At 38.2% G+C, this 18,859-nt stretch overlaps 1 protein-coding gene and 2 long non-coding RNA genes across 3 annotated transcripts; 2 read left to right on the forward strand and 1 right to left on the reverse strand.

The window, feature by feature from the left end:
- Nucleotides 1-3,780: 3,780 nt before the first annotated feature.
- Nucleotides 3,781-4,700, forward strand: LOC120419559 (ribonuclease P protein subunit p29). The gene is made up of 4 exons (XM_052708023.1): nt 3,781-3,877; nt 3,939-4,254; nt 4,314-4,459; nt 4,529-4,700. Exons 1-4 carry the CDS (start codon nt 3,856-3,858, stop codon nt 4,666-4,668), a joined length of 624 nt encoding a protein of 207 aa, XP_052563983.1. The 5' UTR covers nt 3,781-3,855; the 3' UTR covers nt 4,669-4,700.
- A 3,859-nt stretch (nt 4,701-8,559) lies between these two features.
- LOC128093087 (uncharacterized) lies at nt 8,560-9,205 on the forward strand. The gene is made up of 2 exons (XR_008212228.1): nt 8,560-8,911; nt 8,972-9,205. It is a non-coding gene; the product is annotated as an uncharacterized LOC128093087 (long non-coding RNA).
- An 8,465-nt stretch (nt 9,206-17,670) lies between these two features.
- LOC120419569 (uncharacterized) lies at nt 17,671-18,858 on the reverse strand. The gene is made up of 3 exons (XR_005605739.2): nt 18,583-18,858; nt 18,343-18,526; nt 17,671-18,279 (listed from the first exon to the last, which is right to left on the reverse strand). It is a non-coding gene; the product is annotated as an uncharacterized LOC120419569 (long non-coding RNA).
- Between the last annotated feature and the right edge of the window lies 1 nt (nt 18,859).

The following is an 18,859-nucleotide window of genomic DNA, read 5'->3' on the forward strand; positions in this document are numbered from 1 at the left end:
ACTGTGCAAATAAGTACAGATCATCTCAGTGTTTTCCACGCCAGATGGCCTTCTTTCAAAATTAATGGTTTTGGGATATCAACACCAGATGGCGACATGAAATTGCACTACTCGAACATAGGGACATAATTTAGGGTTTCTACTCGAACATAGGTGGCGCCTTGGAATAAATTGGCATTGGCATTTATTTTGGGTTGTTTTGATGTGAATCCCATGCTTAGTCGTTGTGTTTAAATGTAAAATCTTGCGTTTAAATGTAAAATCTCCATTAAACTAGGTAATTAGATTTAATTACATTATGTTTACCTCAGTGTATCGGAAAGTCTGCAGTTTCTACCACTTCACTTAACATCCAAAATTCCGCGGGTAATCGGCTCCCCTCCCACTAACATTTACACACAAGATCCTCTGTAATTATTAAGTCAAATGTAATTACAAAAGCCGACTCGGTCCTAACCAGGTCCCAGTACCGAAAAGGACCTAATAAAAATAATTTTATGAAAAAAAAAAAAAATAACATCCAAAATTGTCCATTAGATGGCAATCTGAACCAGCATTTTTTTTTTAGCGACATCTTCACTTCAGTAGTGAAACCAACGCTTAAAGTGCAGTGCACCTAATGGCGGGTGACAAAAACACAACATCTGTACAAAAAACTACAGTCATCCGACTACTATAAAACATCGTTTCTAGACTTTTTTTTTTATAAACACTACTTTTTTTTTGAATACGTCCTATAAACATATGAAACACAATAGCTTATAGAAACTTTTCAAAAAGGAAATTTAAACATTGAGTGTATCCCTCTCACACCTTATGTTAACGTCCATCGGAGTAAGCGGGATGCATTTGTTTAGTTGACCGAATCAAACAAAAAAGTCAAACAAAAGCATAACAATTGATTGTTTTATTTTGACACTTCTGACCAAACTACACTCAACCCAAAATGGTTGATCACTTTTTCGTTTGGCATAAAAGTTGGTTAAAGTCAAACTAAAAGGGTGTCACTTTTTACACCGGACTCACCCTTGCTATCAAACCAAACGTTTGGTAGTAGGTGTGAGCTCTGTGTAAATAGGGTGTCAACTAAAAAGTTATCCCGTTCGTTTGACAACAGTTGGTGTCAAACCGTAAAGTAATGCAATGTATTTTAGCAAATTTTTATGAGTGCTTTTCATCACTACTCACTAAATAGACTTACATTATATATTATTCCTAAAAATTTGTTTACATTTATTTTTATTAGTTCTGAATGAAAAGTGCAGTTGTTTTTTTCATGTCATGATTTTTTTCCCAAGTCATTTTTTGAAAAATATAAAAATGGCAGCTATTTCGAAGGTAATTTCGTAACTTTTTTACTTCAGTCAATTTACTCGACTGTTTAAGTACTTGCAAACTCTTAATTAATGAAAGTTGATATTGTTTTTTGTGTCTTAACCAAATTCGATCTATGATTTCTTAAAAAAATGATCTAACAAAATATAATTATTTTTTGTACCTAGCTATCGTAAGCGTACCTGCACATGCCCACAAGGGTATTATAATTACTTAGAACGTGTCGAATGTGTATTGTTACCTGCCCCATATATATAGTGCAGTCGAAGGTAAGTCAGGTCAGTACTAGCCTTGATTTCAACGTGAAAAGTCGAGTGAGGACCAATCGAACCAACATATTGTAGTGCAAATATCAAAAGTGAAAATGGAAGCCAACATGCTACAGTCCTTATTGGATCAATTGCCCAGTCAGCTGAAAGACGACCTGCTGTATTGTCGCCGAGCATTGCACGATTTCTTAAACGTCCACTTGATGTTGGCACCGTGTCTTAATAATTCTCTCGAAGGCAATGGTGCGTTTAAATTGGTAGTGTTCCTTGAAACTTTGGAAAACGAAATGAGAGCAATCGAGAAGGAACAGTTTTTGCTGATGGAAGAGTTGAAGTTCAGTGTTACTCAATTTCTGATGCAACAAGATCTACTATTTGATACCGGTGCGATGGACGATAACGTGACATATTTGTTGAACATGCACAGTGACCTTTCGAGCAGTCGAGTGATCGCACCGCAACGGGTGACCGTACGGTGCACTGTTTCGGAATTGATGGAGAATTACCGAATCTTTACTGACGAAGTATCTCCAGCATGCGACTTAACGGTATTGTCCTCTTCAAATAGTAGCATCGAGTGGCTTGACAATGATGCAAATGAGAAGTTAGCAGCGGTTCATGAGGTTAGTGTTTTCAAGGATGGCTACGAATCCGTCACCAAAGTAGAAAATCATCATGCTAAGGAAATCAATGCCACAACAAGGACCACGAAACGGCGACGGAAGAGTAACGATAATCAAGATAACCCAATCCAGCAAACACCACTTGTGATAACGGTATCTTCACCGGAAACATCTCCGGAACTTTTGTCGGACCATCTGCCCACGACTTCGGATCATAAATTGAAACAGATCGAATTCCTTAAAAATTTCAACTTGGTGACACATGAGACGACAGCCATGATGAAGAAGCGTAGATCCAAGCGTATGCGAGTTCAGGCAGAACGAAAAGATTATACAAGTGCAAGAAAGAAACGGGTAAGCGCTGGTGTTGTGGAAAAGGTACCCATTAATAATGGACAAAAAAGACCGAGAGGAAGACCACGGTCAGTTGGTGTTAAAATTAATGCTTGAGAACTTGTGTTATTTTAGCGTTAATTGTAAATAAAAATATATATATACCTCGTGAAAAAAGTTTTAAAGGGATTTTTTATTTAAAATATTACGAGATTCATTTTTATTGGTAGTATCTTGGGATATTAACTTGGGCTATCTACAACCACTTGGCTTAGAAATTTGTACTTAGGAATTTGAATCAATGTAAATGAATCTAATCTTTTACAACGAAAAAGTAATCAAATTAGAAACGTGTCGTATGCCCACTTAGGAGCTCGAGCTTCGAGTCGATCTGGCTCGAGATCGAGCCTGAAAGTCAAAATTCTCAGTGGGTGGATTGGGAAATTTCTAAATCTACGGTAAGTTGACGTTTCATGGGCTATCTACAATCACTTAGCTTAGAACATCTAAGTAAAGTAGTTACTTAGGAAAGTACGCAACTTACGGCCGTCATCCACAATCAACTTAGAAATTTTGCTGGGCTGATACACGTTGCTATGCAGTTGTTTGTTTACCTTTGATATTGAAACGTCAACTTACCGTAGATTTTGAAATTTTTAAAACCATACGTCAGTTTCTAATTTGATTACTTTTCCATTGTAGAAGCTCGGCTTCATTTCCATTGATTCAAATTCCTAAGCTAAGTGAAATTTTCTAAGCTAAGTGATTGTAGATAGGCCATCACTATCCAATGTAAACAAATAACCGCATAGCAACGTATATCAGCCCAGCAAATTTTTTAAGTTGATTGTAGTAAGTTACGTATACATTCCTGAGTAGGTAACCTATTTTTCTTTACTTAGATGTTTTAAGCTAAGTGGTTGTGGATTGCCCATGAAGTGTTTATCGTAGAGTCGGCTACCGCAATTTAAATAAAAATTGACGTGCTACACTGTAATTTTTTTTGACCACATTTTTTTGCATTGCGTCCCACTGTGCAAATGTACAGATCATCTCAGCGTTTTCCACGCCAGATGGCCTTCTTTCAGAATTAATGGTTTTGGGATATCAACACCAGATGGCGACATGAAATTGCACTACTCGAACATAGGGACCTAATTTAGTTTTGCTACTCAAACATAGGTGGCGCCTTGGAATAAATATCATTTGACATTTATTTGTTTTTTTTTGGGTTGTTTTGATCTGAATCCCATGCTTAGTCGCTGTGTTTAAATGTAAAATATTTAAGCTTAACTATGGATACAAACACTGAACCAGGTAATTAGATTAAATTACATTATTTCCAACCTCAGCAAATAATTAATTATATTCAACGTAGAATCAGCGGTCCTGATGGAGGGCCTAATCAAGCCGGAGGATTTCGCACGATTTAAGGAGACAAAGGGCCGCACAACCGAGGTCCTTACGGCGCTTAAACGGTCCAAACCAAAAAAGAGTGACAAACAAAAGCAGGGCAGTAAGAAAAAGTTGACCCGGCGGGAGATTGCAAAACTGGGCATTTACGCGATTCCGGAAGATGCGGTTAAGTACAGTGCGTGCATTCCTTTGAATCGGCTGTGGCGGGGTTACATTGCCCGGTACCTCGGCAAGGACACGCTGCCTGACGTTAACGATGCACAATACGTGCATTTTGTGTAGAACCTTTTTAAAAATGCTGTAATACAGTGTGTATAATCAAGTTTGTCTTTTTCAGATCAGATATCTTAAAAGTTGATTTTCATGGCGCCAAAATCTCGGTGGTTCGATCGAAAAACCCAAGCCTCGTTGGAGCCAAAGGAATTGTTATTCTGGACACGAAGGGCACCTTTAAAATTGTGTCCAAAGATGATAAAATACGCAGTAAGTTAAAAACTCAGCATAATAATCCAACGGTTTCGTTGAAATTGACATTGTACTTTGAAATTCCAGCCATCCCCAAGAACGATTCCGTCTTTTTAGTTCATTGGAACGACATCCAACTTACCGTGTTTGGAAAGCACCTCAACACGCGGCCAGCGGAACGGTCGGTCAAGAAGTACAAAGTGTTTGGCGAATGTGATCTGGATTGAATAAATATATTTATTTATATTACATATTTAAATGTGATTGGTTTCATTTGGTGCACATGTGCACAGTCTGCTGTTATCTCTCATATGTATTGAATTCCCACAAATTCCGAAGACTTTTTTAGTGGTATTAATAATTAGACAACATTTCACTCAAATTTAATATTTTTAAGTTCTCGTAGTACACTCACTCTCCCCTACAGTGTAGTTTATGAGTCGTACTTAAGCTCGACAATCAAAAATAAGACGACGATTTTTTTTTCCCGTGATAAGATTATCCGAAGTTTTGAATTACACTGACCTACAAACAATGACAAAAATGACTGCACAGGCTCAACTCGAGGGGAAGCATAACATTTTGGGTCACCAGAATCACCTGCACTTTGAATTTTTCAAAAATATTTAGACAGGGCCGAATGGGTTTTCTCGAATAATCGAGTCTGGACTGTACTACCTTTTGTTTTTGATTAAGTCGGTTAACCTATTGATTTAGGCTTATGTTAGTTTTTATGGGAATTCTGTGCATACTTGTGACACGTAGTACATTTCTGAAGTTTTTTTTTTTAAAAGGTCCAATAAACCAGATAAGTGCTTCAATTGCTTCATAAAATTTCGACCCGTCATTCATAGTGCTGAAAATATTCACCATCAAACTTTAGAAATCGATTTTCTCGTAATTCTCTACCAACTCACACGAAATCGGGTAAAGTTGCCCCGACCCCTCTTCGATTTGCGAGAAACCTTGTTCTAGGGGTAATTTTTGTCTCGATCACGAATCCGAGGTCCATTTTTCGATATCTCGTGACGGAAGGGCGGTATGACCCCTTCCATTTTTGAACATGCGTAAAAAGACATGTTTTTCTATAATTTGCAGCCTGAAATGGTGCTGAGATGGAAATTTGGTGTCAAAGGGACTTTTATGTAAAATAGGACGATCGAATTAATGGCGTTCTCGGAATTTCTAAAAAAAAAAACCGTATTTTTCATTTAAAAAAACACTTAAAATGTTTTGAAAACTCTGCCATTTTCCATTACTCAACTGTAAAAAAAATTGGAACATGTCATTTTAAGGGAAATTTATTGTACTTATCGAATCTACATTAACCCAGAATGGTACCTATTTTTTTCATTTAGAACTAAATTTTTCGTTTTAAAAATTCGTGTTTTTTATAACATTGCAGGGTTACTTTTTAAGAATGTTCTACAAAGATGTAGAGCAGACAATTACAAAAATTCTTATAAATAAACATAAAAGGTTTTCTTAAAACCATGACGAATTATCGCGATTTTACAAAACAAAACCTTACTTAATCCACCTTAAAAGGTGGTAGCAGCCTTCCTCACATTGATAAAGTTATATTTTTCTTTTGATAGGGTTGTTAGATCTACATTAGGGGGGTTGGAGAGGTCTTCCGATTACCACCAACGGTTGGCCGGACAATAGATCCGGACAACATTTTCATCAAAATATCTGAGATCTCTGATAAGTGTTAAATTAGCAGTTAATCGCGAATTGCACTGGTGTATAATGCATTCTAAAACCCTCTCTTTCACTGACATTTTGAAACCATGGCTTGACGTTTAGTTTTTTTTTCAAAAATGAAAATTCACTTTATTTTAAAGAAAAAAGCAAATTAGTAGGTACCTACTCGAAGTTGATATGATTGGTAAGACCATTTGAAAAACAAAATCCTAAATTTTACACTGAGAAAGAGCGCGAAATAGTAGTAGTATTTTTTTGCAATTCCGAAAAACACCCATTGAGTGAAATTTTAAGTCAAATTTTCACGTATTTTGTCAATAAATCGTTTAAATAAATTTTTTTTTGAAAAGTGTTACTTTTCGAAACAAGTGCTGAAAAGTTCAACTTTTCAGCACCCATTTCAGTGCTGAAAAGTAGAACTTTTTAGCATTTATTTTGAAAAGTGTTGCTATTCGATTCTGTTATTTTTGGTACAGAAAAGTAGGCTATTTCGTCGTTCAAGAATGACAGGAAAAGTAAGTAGTTTCACGACGGAATTGTAAAAAATTACTTTCTGAATTAGAAGTTAAGAGTTACTGCAACGAAAATCAAACATATCTTCCAATTTCAAGGCAATTTCAGTTGAACAAGATTTTTTTTTTTTAAATCTGCTTACAATCCGTTTTTTGGCAATGATATGGAACTTGTAAGATAAAATGTTACTGTCAAAACCAATCGAGAATTGAAAATGAACGATTCTTAGCACTTGTTTACCAATCAGTCATTTTTTCAAGTTGAACTTTCGATGGTTCTGATAATTTTCCCTGTTTTCCAACTATTTGAACAACACAAAAAACATATTTCCACACCAAAGTTCCTTTTCCAAACATATCTGTGAGCAGAAGTTGTAAAATGTATAAACACTGGAAATTTTTAATTTTCCCAACTTTTTAAATAATAGCTCAAATTAATGGAAGGAATGCAGATATTTAATCAATCTAAACGGAATTTTATAGTAAAATGACTCTTTTATAAGCCCTCTTATTGACAAAAGCAGATTCTGTAGGTATAAAATTATACAGGACATTTAAAAAGGGGGTATATAGAAGCGTTGTCCCGTCACGAAAAATGACAATTGTTTAATTTGCAATAGTTCGTGAAATCGGATTTTCATCATATTTTGGATTCTCTTCGTACTTAAAAAACCCTTTAAAATGCTTATTAGAAATCGAAAATTGGTCAAAAAGAACCAGAGTTACGACTGACGCAAGTTTGCGTTGTCCCGTCACGACAATTTTTTGGTCAAGGCCCGAATTCAAAAAAAGGTGCTCATTTCTCGTGTCTAGAAGCAAATCGTGTAACAGGCCAGTTTTTGATCGATCTAGACTAAATCGACCCTCCAGAATCCAAATTTGCCTGTTGATTTTCCTGAGTCTCAAAGGGAAGCGAGATATTCAAGATGGCGTCTAATATGGCGGCAGAATGGAAAAAACCACCATAAATGGATTTTTAAGTTCAATCAACTAGTCAAATTTAACTAATTTGGGGTCGCTGAACTCGAATATGAGCCATTTAATACTCCAAAGTACCCAGGGTATGTGCAATCCAATATGGCGACCAAGATGGCGAACCTAGAATATTTGAAATTTATATACAGAAATGTAACAGGCAGTCAACAGGTCAAATTTAATTAATTTGGGGATGCTGAACTCGAATATAATCCTTAGAATATTCTAAAGCCCTTAGAACAGTCTGTGCGGCATAATGCCAAATACGGTGACAAATAAATAAATAAGTACTTAGGGAATGCAATTCAATTTTCTAGCTTCGCCATGTTGGCCGCCATCTTGGATTGCCCACTCCCTGAGTACTTTGGAGTATTATATGGCTCATATTCGAGTTCAGCGACCCTAAATTAGTTAAATTTGACCCGCTGTTACAACCCTGAAAAAAATCAAATTTTCTAGCTTCGCCATATTGGCCGCCATGTTGGATTGCACATTACCTTACACACAAAGAAAAAATACTGTAAATTTAAAAAGATCGTTCGTTGGATTAAAAGTTCGCGTTGGTGAATATTCGTAGAAAGCTCAAACTTTTTAATTTAAAAGTTGGAAAGTTGTTGATACTACCATGCATTTCTGGAACAAAATCGTTGTATCGGTAAAAGTTTTTTACTTTTCATATAAGAAAAAACTTTTTATGGCAAGAATAAATTACATTTAACATTACATTGCTGAAAGTGATGGATTTTATTTCACTATTTTGATATAAAAACAGTATGTTTTCGATTTTTTTGTATTTAACGCATCTGCTTATGGTTGGCCAACTTCCGCGTCCAAGCTGTACTGATTCTTACGGTACGCCACCGGTCACGTCCGAATCCAAACAGGCTGAGAGGGATGGACGTTTCGTTGGGCAGCCACACCCAAGTAACCATCCAGCATTACTAGAAATCATAAATCAGATGCAAAATAGCATTCACCAGCTAATCAGCTGTAAAACGGCAAAGATTAAAGCAAATCAGCTCTAAAATAACTGCATCGATAACAGCCGTTTTAGAGCTGATTACCAGCTGCCACTAGCAACACTGTTGTAAATTGTCAAAAAACTGGCAACACGTCTGTCGTGTTGACCGAGAGTGAAAGAGTGCGACTGAGAAAGAAAAACAAAACGGTAAAAAACTCTCGCTCACTCCTAGATCAACAAAACCAAAATAATCATGGTGATGGAAATTTGGATTCGGGTAAATTACTGCTGGAGCCTGTTTTTCTTCTAACTTTCGTGAGTATAGCACAAGATTATTACTTAAGAATCATCTATTAATAAACAAATATATTTCAGGATGCATCAAACAATGTATTTGCCCTCCAACGTGGAAAACAGCAGCCGTTCCGGACCATTAGCAATTGGTGAATTTTCAATTTCAAGGCTGCAGCTGCTGCAGACTTGACCGGAATTGAACGTTGGAATGCAGTCTTGATGGGCTTGCGGTGCTCCGGCTGAAGGTTCAGGTATAGGAAATTTCGATGAACAAATGATTAAATAAGATCAATAAAAGTACTTAAGTCAAACTAAGAGTTACGCACGTTTTACTCCGAAATTAAAAGATTAATTGACTCCAGGCTTTCTAGGGAGACAATTTGAAAGAGGTTTTCAGAAAATGTAACAGTATCTGAAGCTGTTCAATCTCGTCAACAAAACATTTCCCAAACAGGCGTGACGATACGGGCACAGGAACCACCAGTAAACATCGACGAACACTTCCATCATCTGGCATCAAATCCCCAACAACGCAAAATCAATCAAATAAATTGATTCCCCTCCGGTCAGCTGAGCGTCGGTAAAGTGGTAACAAACAAACCAAAATAGAACAGACAGGTGGAGGAGAAAGGAAGAGAGAGAAAATATTTTTGCTCCTCTCATTTTTTTGACATTAATGACAATTGTGCAGGGTTGGATCGCCAACAGTAGGGGCCCAGCTGTAAAACAGAAATATAAAGTCCAAAAACAGCTGCAAATCGGTTGTAAAAGCGCATTTGGTGCAATTTTGAAAACTGTTTAGCTGTTATGCGTTGCACTAAATGCGCTTGTAGTGCTGAATAATTTCCTGTTTTAGTGCTGTTTGGTTACTTGGGCATCGCGGCGTTCATTTTGGAGCACGACAGCGATGTAGAGAACAGGGTGGTCTCGTTACCGGCCATCATCTGGACAGGCTTGGAGGAGTTGGCCATTGGTTGTTGATTCGGGAAGGAGAGTCGATGTTTTCCGGCTTTTGCAAATTCGCCGTCTAAATTCATCCGGCCGAAGCTGCGCCGTCGCGAGATGAGCGTTTGCGGGCGGGAGTTGCTGAAAGAGTTTGAAAGTAAATGAAATTGGCTAGACACTGAACACATTCTCAATACTCACCGGCGACTTCTTCGGTATTCCAGGTAGATGTTCTTGATCAGGTTCGTCGGATCTCGCTCCAAGTAATCCGAGTACGACAGCTCCAGGACCTGCGGCTTTCGTACAGACGGTCCTTCCAGAACTGGTGCAAACTTTTCTTCTGGATGTTTAGGTAATACTCGTCAAATATGTCCCGCAACGAGAAATGGACTGCGGACCCTCAGGACATCCCACACTGACCCATCATCACTTCCGGCACATAATGCTGCTGATGGTCGTAAACCGCCGGCACCGAGTGCAACATCTGCGCTGACCAATTATGCCGCTTCTCGTCGTTTTCCTCTTCCGTTGGATTCTTCTCCTCTCGTCTACCCACCCCGGGCCACCACCACCGAATACAACCGGTGCAAATCCACATCCCGACCTCCGATCCAACCGCATAAACGGCATCCTACAAAACAAACAAAATCAATCACAAACGCCACCAAACACCCAAGCTTCCTTCTTACCCATTTCGGTCGTGAAACGGCTGCAGGTCCTGCAGGAAGCCATGGCCTTATCCTTTTGAAAACCAACATTCTCTTAATCCTCCAACCTTGTTCCGCACCCGCACCATCCTACTTCGAAGGTTTCCGCGTCCAAGTCCTGGCTGCGGCCGATGCGGTTTTGATTGTCGTCGTGGACCACCAATCACTAAACGTTTGTTTACATTTTGGACTTAGTCGTACACGGTTACACGAGAACGACAAAATGAAAGAAATTATACAGTCGAATTAAAAGTTAAAACTTTTAAATCAGTTAGCAATGAGATTTTCAAAAACTGTAGCAGTAAAAGTTTTCATTTTCAAAACAAGAAAATAACTTTTAATGTAGCAAATTTTGACCACCTTTTATTTCAAGAGCAAGTTACTTTTGCCATTACAGTAATATTTTTTTGTGTGTAGTACTTTGTAGTATTAGGTATATGGCACATATTCAAGTTCAGCGACCCCAAATTAGTTGAATTTGACCCGTTGATTGCCTGTTACACATCTGAAAAAAAAATAAAAATTTTCAGCTTCGCCATATTGGCCGCCATCTTGGATTGCACATTCCCTGAGTATTTTGGAATATTCTAGAGCTCATATTCGAGTTCAGCAACCCTTTGTTAAATTTGATTTGTTCATTGCCGGTTATTGTACGATTAGTTCCTAGCTTGACTCGGTCACTGGAAACGACCGGCAACTCAGTGACCGACGAAATAGGCGGCGGGCCAGATGCGGGCATAAAAATGTCAAAATCTCTTCCCCCCCTCACTTCGTCTCACCATCCAGCTGCAGCTTTGTTGACAAACAAACGGAGCACGCGGTCGCATGATGGCGGCATCGAGCCAGAATTAGGGGTGATCATGTGATTAAAAATGAAAGTTTTTTCAAGAAAAATAATATTTTTCCGACCAAATAAAAAAATTGCGAGCATGTTCAAACAATTATTCCTGATGTCGGAAAAGTGATGAAAAAGCAAAATTTTAATCCATAATTTTTCTATAAATTGAATTTTTTCACTCCAACTGGGAACCCCTAGGTCTATCCACGACCGTTTCCAATGACCGTGAGAAGATGCCAGAAAATCCAGCTACGAGCTAAATCCACAATACATTTCTTTATAAAACATCGAATATTATAGCACCGCCATATCGGCCGCCATTTTGGATTGCACATTCCCTGAATACTTTGGAGTATTCTAGGAGTCATATTCGAGCTCAGCGACCCCAAATTAGTTAAAGTTAACTAGTCAGTAGAGATTTTCACAATTGCTTCATTTCGTGACGGGACAACGCGAGCAAAACCCTCTTTCGCAAAATGTCTGCGTTGTCCCGTCACGAAAAGAAGTACCTGTCAAATCAACAAAATTTGACGAAATTGGGTGATCTAGGAAGCAAAATCTTCGTTTTTCATTTTAGAAGCAACTGTAGAAAAGGGTTTTTCCAAAAACTTAATAGGAGAGCAGAGTTCTTCACTTTTGTGTATAAAAATCAAAATGATCCAATTGTACGATGTTGTCCCGTCACGCTACATATGTATCTCACTTGACTCAAACTTTGTGTTTTTTAACATTCCAACGCCCAAGGCTCCAAAAAAGTTGGAACGGTAACTTTAACTCAATGATTTTCGGGCATAACTCAACCAATAAAGATGATTCTTCTTTCCAGTGATTTGTTAGGATGTCTAGATGATTCTGGAACTTTGCAGAAATTAATTTGATCAAATCTGTAATTTTTGCGATCAAAAACATCGTTCCAACTTTTTTTTTCGCGTGTAAAAAAAAAAATCGCCAAAAATTCCGCGGAGGCAGTCGTCAAATCACTGGAAACAAGAATCGTCCCAATTGGTTGAGTAATGTCCGAGAACCAGCGAGTTGAAGTTACCGTTCCAACTTTTTTGGGAGGCTTGGGCGTCCGTGTAAGTTGGGCATGCGTTGGGCGTTCCAGTGTTAATGTTTGCTGGAGTGAATCTTATAGGAAATTTAATGTACTTTCCAAATTTGTATAAATATTGGTACCTTTTCCCACAGATTTTAAAGTTATCAGCAAAAAACTGAAAACAAATGCGTACAAACGTTGTCCCGTCACGAAAGAATCGGTCTGTTGAACCAAAAGAAAAATAACCTTCTGTGGTCTCTCTCAGTAGGAGAGAGTGGGAAGACCTCTTTTTGTATCGCTAAGAGCTCTCTCAATTTATTACAAAACATAGAACTTTTTGCTTGTAAGAATTGTTGCATAAAGCAACTTTTGCATTTCTTCTAAATTTATCTTGAGGAAAACTTTTGCTATTTACTCTGATTTCTTGGTTTCCTGTAAGTTTTAATAATATCCCTAAAAAACTGTACAAATGTCTAACAAAATTAGCGAGTTATAAATATAAGGATATACAAACTTTAAATAATGTTAAAAAAATAAAAATTTAACTGCAAGCTTGAAAACGAAATCCAACTTTACGTTTTGCAAATTTAGGAAAATGTACTTGTCCTCAAATTCACCTCGTTGTACAGTTTTGAGCTTTGTATTGTTGAAAATAATGTCAAAGGAAACGGCTGTGTTTAAAACTGTGTAATTTTTCATTACTAATTTGAATTTTTCATTTAACTTTAATGTACAGATCCGCGAAAGTTGGGAGAGGGTGGCATTCTATCTATTTTCCCCAAGAGAGAGTGTTGTCATCAGGCAGTATCAAGCTCCAATCATCCACCACAAAGCCCCTTGCGATGTCGTTATGCTGATACTCCCCTTCGTTAATTGAACCTAGAGTAGAGGTGATCGTTTTTTAATTTGTTTAAAAAAATAGCAAAACTGGATCTTGATATTTTTCCTCACATTTCAAATTCGAGCATATTTTTTGTTTGTTAATAAAATCACAATAATTACTGTCTTCTGCATATTTCACAAAGATTTTAGTTTTTGAATTTAATTTTTTTTAAATTTTTTTCAATTTAGTTATAAAACAACATCGCCATCCATCGCAAGCGTCGCCTACTATCCTTCCGCAGTGTGGTGGTACAAAATGTCGTCGCGACGCTTTCCGTTGAGCACGTGGACAAAGAAGAGGAACGACTAGTGAAGCTGGCTAGGGGGATGTCACCATGGCAACGCGGCACCCTACGTGTCGAGAGCATTTGGTGTCGGCTGCCATATTTACTCGAGCCACCCACTTTTAAACACTCTTAATACAGAGCCCAGGCAGTGGCGAGGGTGCGCGCACACATACACACTCCGGCACACATACACAGCACGAGGAGGGTGAATATTTATTTAGCAAATATTTCCTGGATGCTGGAAGCCAAACAGATTTTCCCGACCGAACTGCCAGCGTGTGTTGTCTTTTGCTCGACAGAGTGTGTGACCGAGGACGACCAAAGCCCTGACTCATCCAGCAGTGGGATCTGCCCTGGAGCGGTCTGGTCCTGTCTGTCAACAACACGGACGACGAGAACGAGGACCAACTTTTTAAGGTTGTGTAAGCCCGTGAGGCAACTTTGGCTGGATAGCTGGCAGTAGCATCACGTTGTTGCTTCATCAGAAGAAAAATCATTTTCATTCCAACACTGGGCGACAAGGATTGTTTATATTTTTCACCCTAGTTTTTCTTTTTTTTCGTTTTGCTTTAACTCTCTTTTTTCCTCTTCTAGATCCCGATAGGACAGTTTCCTCAGCCAAGGCCGGTTTCCATGACAACGCTCTTCTGTGGCTGCTGCTCCCTCTTTTGCTTTTTGTGGCCTCTTGCGGTGTGGCAGCATCGTCTTGGCACCACCAGGGAGGGTGATATGTACAGTGCAGAGTACATACTTACGGGGGGTGGGCTTGCTTACATAACCCCACTCCGACCTCCACCCCCTCCCACGTGGTGATCACTAGCACCGCGTGCAGTTGATAATGTGTCACCCCGAGACAACATTGCGCCCCCGTTTTCCCGCGGCCAGGCTCTTGTTGGATTGGGGATGCTGATAATGCTGGGCTAAGCGTCTTTCACAGTGGGGTTTACGGGAGGTCAGGGATGCCATCATTCGTTCTAAGTTGAGTTTATTTATAATTTTAGAAAAAAAAGGTTTCTATTCCGTACTAACGGAGACTCATTGTAATTCAGAATACCTAATTTTCATGAGAATCTTACTCCAGATTTGCTTAAAAAATCACAATTTGGAGCTCCACATTTTGAAGTGTTTGTATAGAGTATGGGGATTTTGAAAGGGTTTTTAATTCTTCTTTGCATATATTTTTCAATGAATCTCTAAGGAAATCCGGGGAATTTCCAGGAACTTTGATTTTTTTTGGAAGTTCCGTTAAATATGTTGCCACAACATTGTTTAAGAAAGCAAGCAAACATAAAAATCGTATAACAAATAAAAAAGAACTTAAGTTTTTTTGAATCAAAAACTATTTGTTTAACTTTTTTTCTAATTGAAATGAAAATCTTGATTAAAAAAAAAATCAAGGAGTTAAGAAAATTTCACACAAGTTTCACTTTTTAACTTTGAAAACATGATCAATTGGGTAGAACTGTAATCAACACCCCTTAGAGGGGGTGACATTGGGTCAATTGAAACTGATGCTCAAATACAACGATATGGTAAAACGAAGTCACCAGTGTTTCTTGTTCGAGGGAATCGTATTGACACGCTACAATGTTTGAAGTGGAGATTTTCAAACATTTCGGTAGTTTTCGAGGAATTCTAACAAAAATATAAGAAAAAAGATTTCTCGAGAGGTCATTTTTGGCCAACTTTAGACATCTGCCAAAATAACAGGACGAGATTTTTTCAGCGAAGTCATCTTAAGATGTCCCCTACACAACCCTTTTAACAGAATTCAGTTTCATTGAGAATAACCTGAGAAATGGTAAAATCCGTAAAAAATCACTTTGACCCAATCTCACCCCCAGATCCAATGTCACCTCCACTGACGGTATAGAATAGAACCCAAGATTGTTCGAATGAGACCAAAACGGTCAAAATTTGTTCGGCCAGTTTGGAACCAGTCAGAACTTAATTCTGGGTCGATATTTATAAGGTAGGTAGGTAGGTGTAGGTGGGTCTAGGAGGACAGATTAAGAAGTAGGGGAAATATACCCATTTTAATCACTCTAAGCCGTTCGACCTATTCTCATCACTTTTGCCGTTTTCCGTTATCAATCAACATTTTAGATGTATCAACAATGGAGAGTTGCTTGCTCACTTTTGAGCTATTTATCAATTTGGAACAGTCAAAAACACCTTATGAAAGCTGTAATTCATGATCAAAGTGCTGATAGGCCCTTAATAGAAATAGGCTGAAAAAGGCTAAGTTCATTTTTCGAGTGACTAATAGCCTGGGTGCAGAATAGTTGTCCGCAAAGCGGCCTCAATTTAGAACTGTCAAAGCGGAACCAATTTACTGTTCGCATAATTATACCAAGAAGTGGCAAGTATTGTGATCGATCTATAATTTATTTAGTCAGGAATAAAAAAAAATCGATGGCTATTGAGGTATTCGAAGTCAAAACATCTTAATAAGAGGGTTGAAATTGAGATTGGCATAATTCGTCGCTAAAATTTTATAATCGCTATGTCTCACGCAAAACCTATTTTATGACGCTCTTTTAAATGTTAGCGACGAATTATCAATAACTATGAATAGTACTTTCCAAATAATATTGGATAATCTCACTCCGATATTATCACTACACATCAAAGATACATAATCTCGGAACTTCCATTCGGTTGCTCTTCTGATTCACGAAATTCCACCCACTTTTGACACAATTTTTCATCACGTGGAAAACAAAAATAGGCCTCTTTTGGCCGCCCATCGTTTAGTCTACGAAGAAAAAAGTGCGAAGCACTTAATTTTTCATCGAAAACATCAACATCAACAGATCCAAAATGTTTTATAATAATTCACTTCAGCAGCAAAAAATATGTCACGCTTGAGCTTGAACATAGCCTTCTACTTTGTTTATGTTTACAGCTGTAGTGCAGTTGTATTAGTGGGGAGCAGTGGGGAGCTTTCGAAAATCACGTTACGCATTCTGTCTTTTCAGCACCCAGCTAATAGCCTTTCCTGATTAAGGTGATGAAGGCAACAAACGGTGCACTTTATTGAAAATTGACAGAGGTATTTTTTGATTTAGAATTTCATTTTACGAGTAAAAATGTTATTTTTTCTTTTTGTATGCATTTTTGATAATTTTCAAAAGATGACTTAAAAAAAATAACTTATCCTGTAAAAAAACATGATTTTTAACACTTAAAAAATGCTTATATTCACGGGGATCATAATCTCAAAAAAAAAAAAATCGGAAATTTCGCGGAACAGGAAAAATGTAAAAATAACCTGGAAAATCTTATATTAAAACAACAGAAATTTTAACAAAAACTGAAAATGTTTACAAAAAAAGCATAAACTAAATCGTCATTTTCAAGATTTATAAAATCACATTAATTATACGTCAAAGGGCAATTTTTTATTGTTTATTCGTCAAGCTTTTTATTGGAAGAAAAATTTTCATAAAAATATATGTTATTTTTTATGTTTAATTTGAATATGATGGTGTCCGGTGGCGCAGTGGTTAGCGTGGTAGCCTCTCACCCCAGTATGGCCTGGGTTCAATCCCAGACGGACCAGGTGGCATTTTTCGAGACGAGATTTGCCTGATCACGCCTTTTATCGGATGGGGAAGTAAAACGTCGGTCCATTAGCGTAAAAGAGGTTTTGAGTGACTCACCACATATAACCTTCGGACGCCTAGAAATTAGCAGAAACTTGCAACAGAGACCACAAAAGACCCGTTAAAGTGGATTGCTTTGCTTTTTTTGGTTTTAAATTAAAAAATATGTTTTTAGAAGGTTTCCAATGTGGCAACCCTGCACCGGGTTCCCCACACTTGGTACATAAACCCAAGCTGTACCGTACCAGCGCGGTGTACACGTGCAGCCCTGGGTGGTGTACATGCCCAAGTCGCCTTAATTTCGCTTGTGTGTCCCTTCCGGGGGATAATTTCTTCCTTCCTTTTGCCCCCGGGTGGCGGGCGATGTCACTCCAGCAGATCCGGCGACGATTTTGAAAGTTCCTCACTTGAGTGCTGTGCACACACAAACAACACTCCTCACCCATACACACAAAAAACGTGTTGTGTATGTGTGCACCTTAACCTGAGGGGGAATTTTCCAGCCAGTCGCTTGTTGAAGTCACCCTCCGCGTCTGAGGGGTTGGTCCTTGGAATTTTGCCGGATTGCCGGATGATGATGGCGTCGTAGTCGCTTTTATCGGAGCATCACGAAAAGCAAATTTTTATCACACCAAAGTGTTTTAAAAGCTTTTCATTTATTCAAATTAATTTCTAATGTAATCTGGGCCAGCTCCGAGATCCGGCCTGACCTCGGTCATACTCCTCTGAGGATGGCTTGGCTTATGTAGCGGGGGACAGAAGGACTCTGACCATTGCCATGGTGTTCAGCTCAGAAATGGATGTGGACACGTTTTATGCTCGGGATGCTGTTGCTGGTGATCAAAGATTTTTCCTTTCGAAGTGTACCTTGATGCGAGAAATTTAATTATACCTGCTGCCCCCTGTCGGGGCGTTACATAGAGCCGTAGATTGCAACGGCAACTCAGAAGGAATTTGAGATGACACGACTCTTGATGGATAGTCCAATGAGATTTGGATTTAAATTGAATTTTCGTCAGGCCAGCAGAAAAAGCTTTTAGTGTTTTGCTGCCTGATTGATATTGATTTGCAGCAGCACTCTATATTCTAACAGATTGGATTAGTTTGAGCGTAATGGGTTTGACAAATTGAGCTATTTTTATTTGAAACCTTAAATTTATTTCCTCAAAACTTCATTCCTCATATCAAAGGCACTTATGATTATGTTGATAACGACAGACACTATTGAAATGCACATCAGCACGTTGTTTACAATATTCGATTTGTTTTGCTCTTCAGTTTTGTTGATATTCAGCACCAATACGAGTATTATTATAATAATTGCTTGAACCACCTAGAACGAGCCAAATTTACAATATATTGATTTTCAATTCAAAATAACTAAGTTACCTGCAATGATATAGAGCTGATTATTAGGGAAAACAGAATTGTATAAAACGGATGAGCTTCGCCAACACTCAGAAGATATTTAAGTTGGGCGGCATTTGCAGTGAGTAAGGCCAAATCAAGCATACCTTGCACAAAAGACTTTCTGGTGGCATAATTGTTGATGTCTAGACGTGTCATCTTAAGAGTTATTCAAAAACCGTGCTGTTCTCAAATTAACTCAAAGAATCTCAAAAAGTGATCAATTCGGCTTGAATTGCCAAAGGTAACTGAACAGACA

The sequence above is a fragment of the Culex pipiens genome, chromosome 2 (genome assembly GCF_016801865.2).
Source record: "Culex pipiens pallens isolate TS chromosome 2, TS_CPP_V2, whole genome shotgun sequence".
NCBI classification, from domain to species: domain Eukaryota; kingdom Metazoa; phylum Arthropoda; class Insecta; order Diptera; family Culicidae; genus Culex; species Culex pipiens.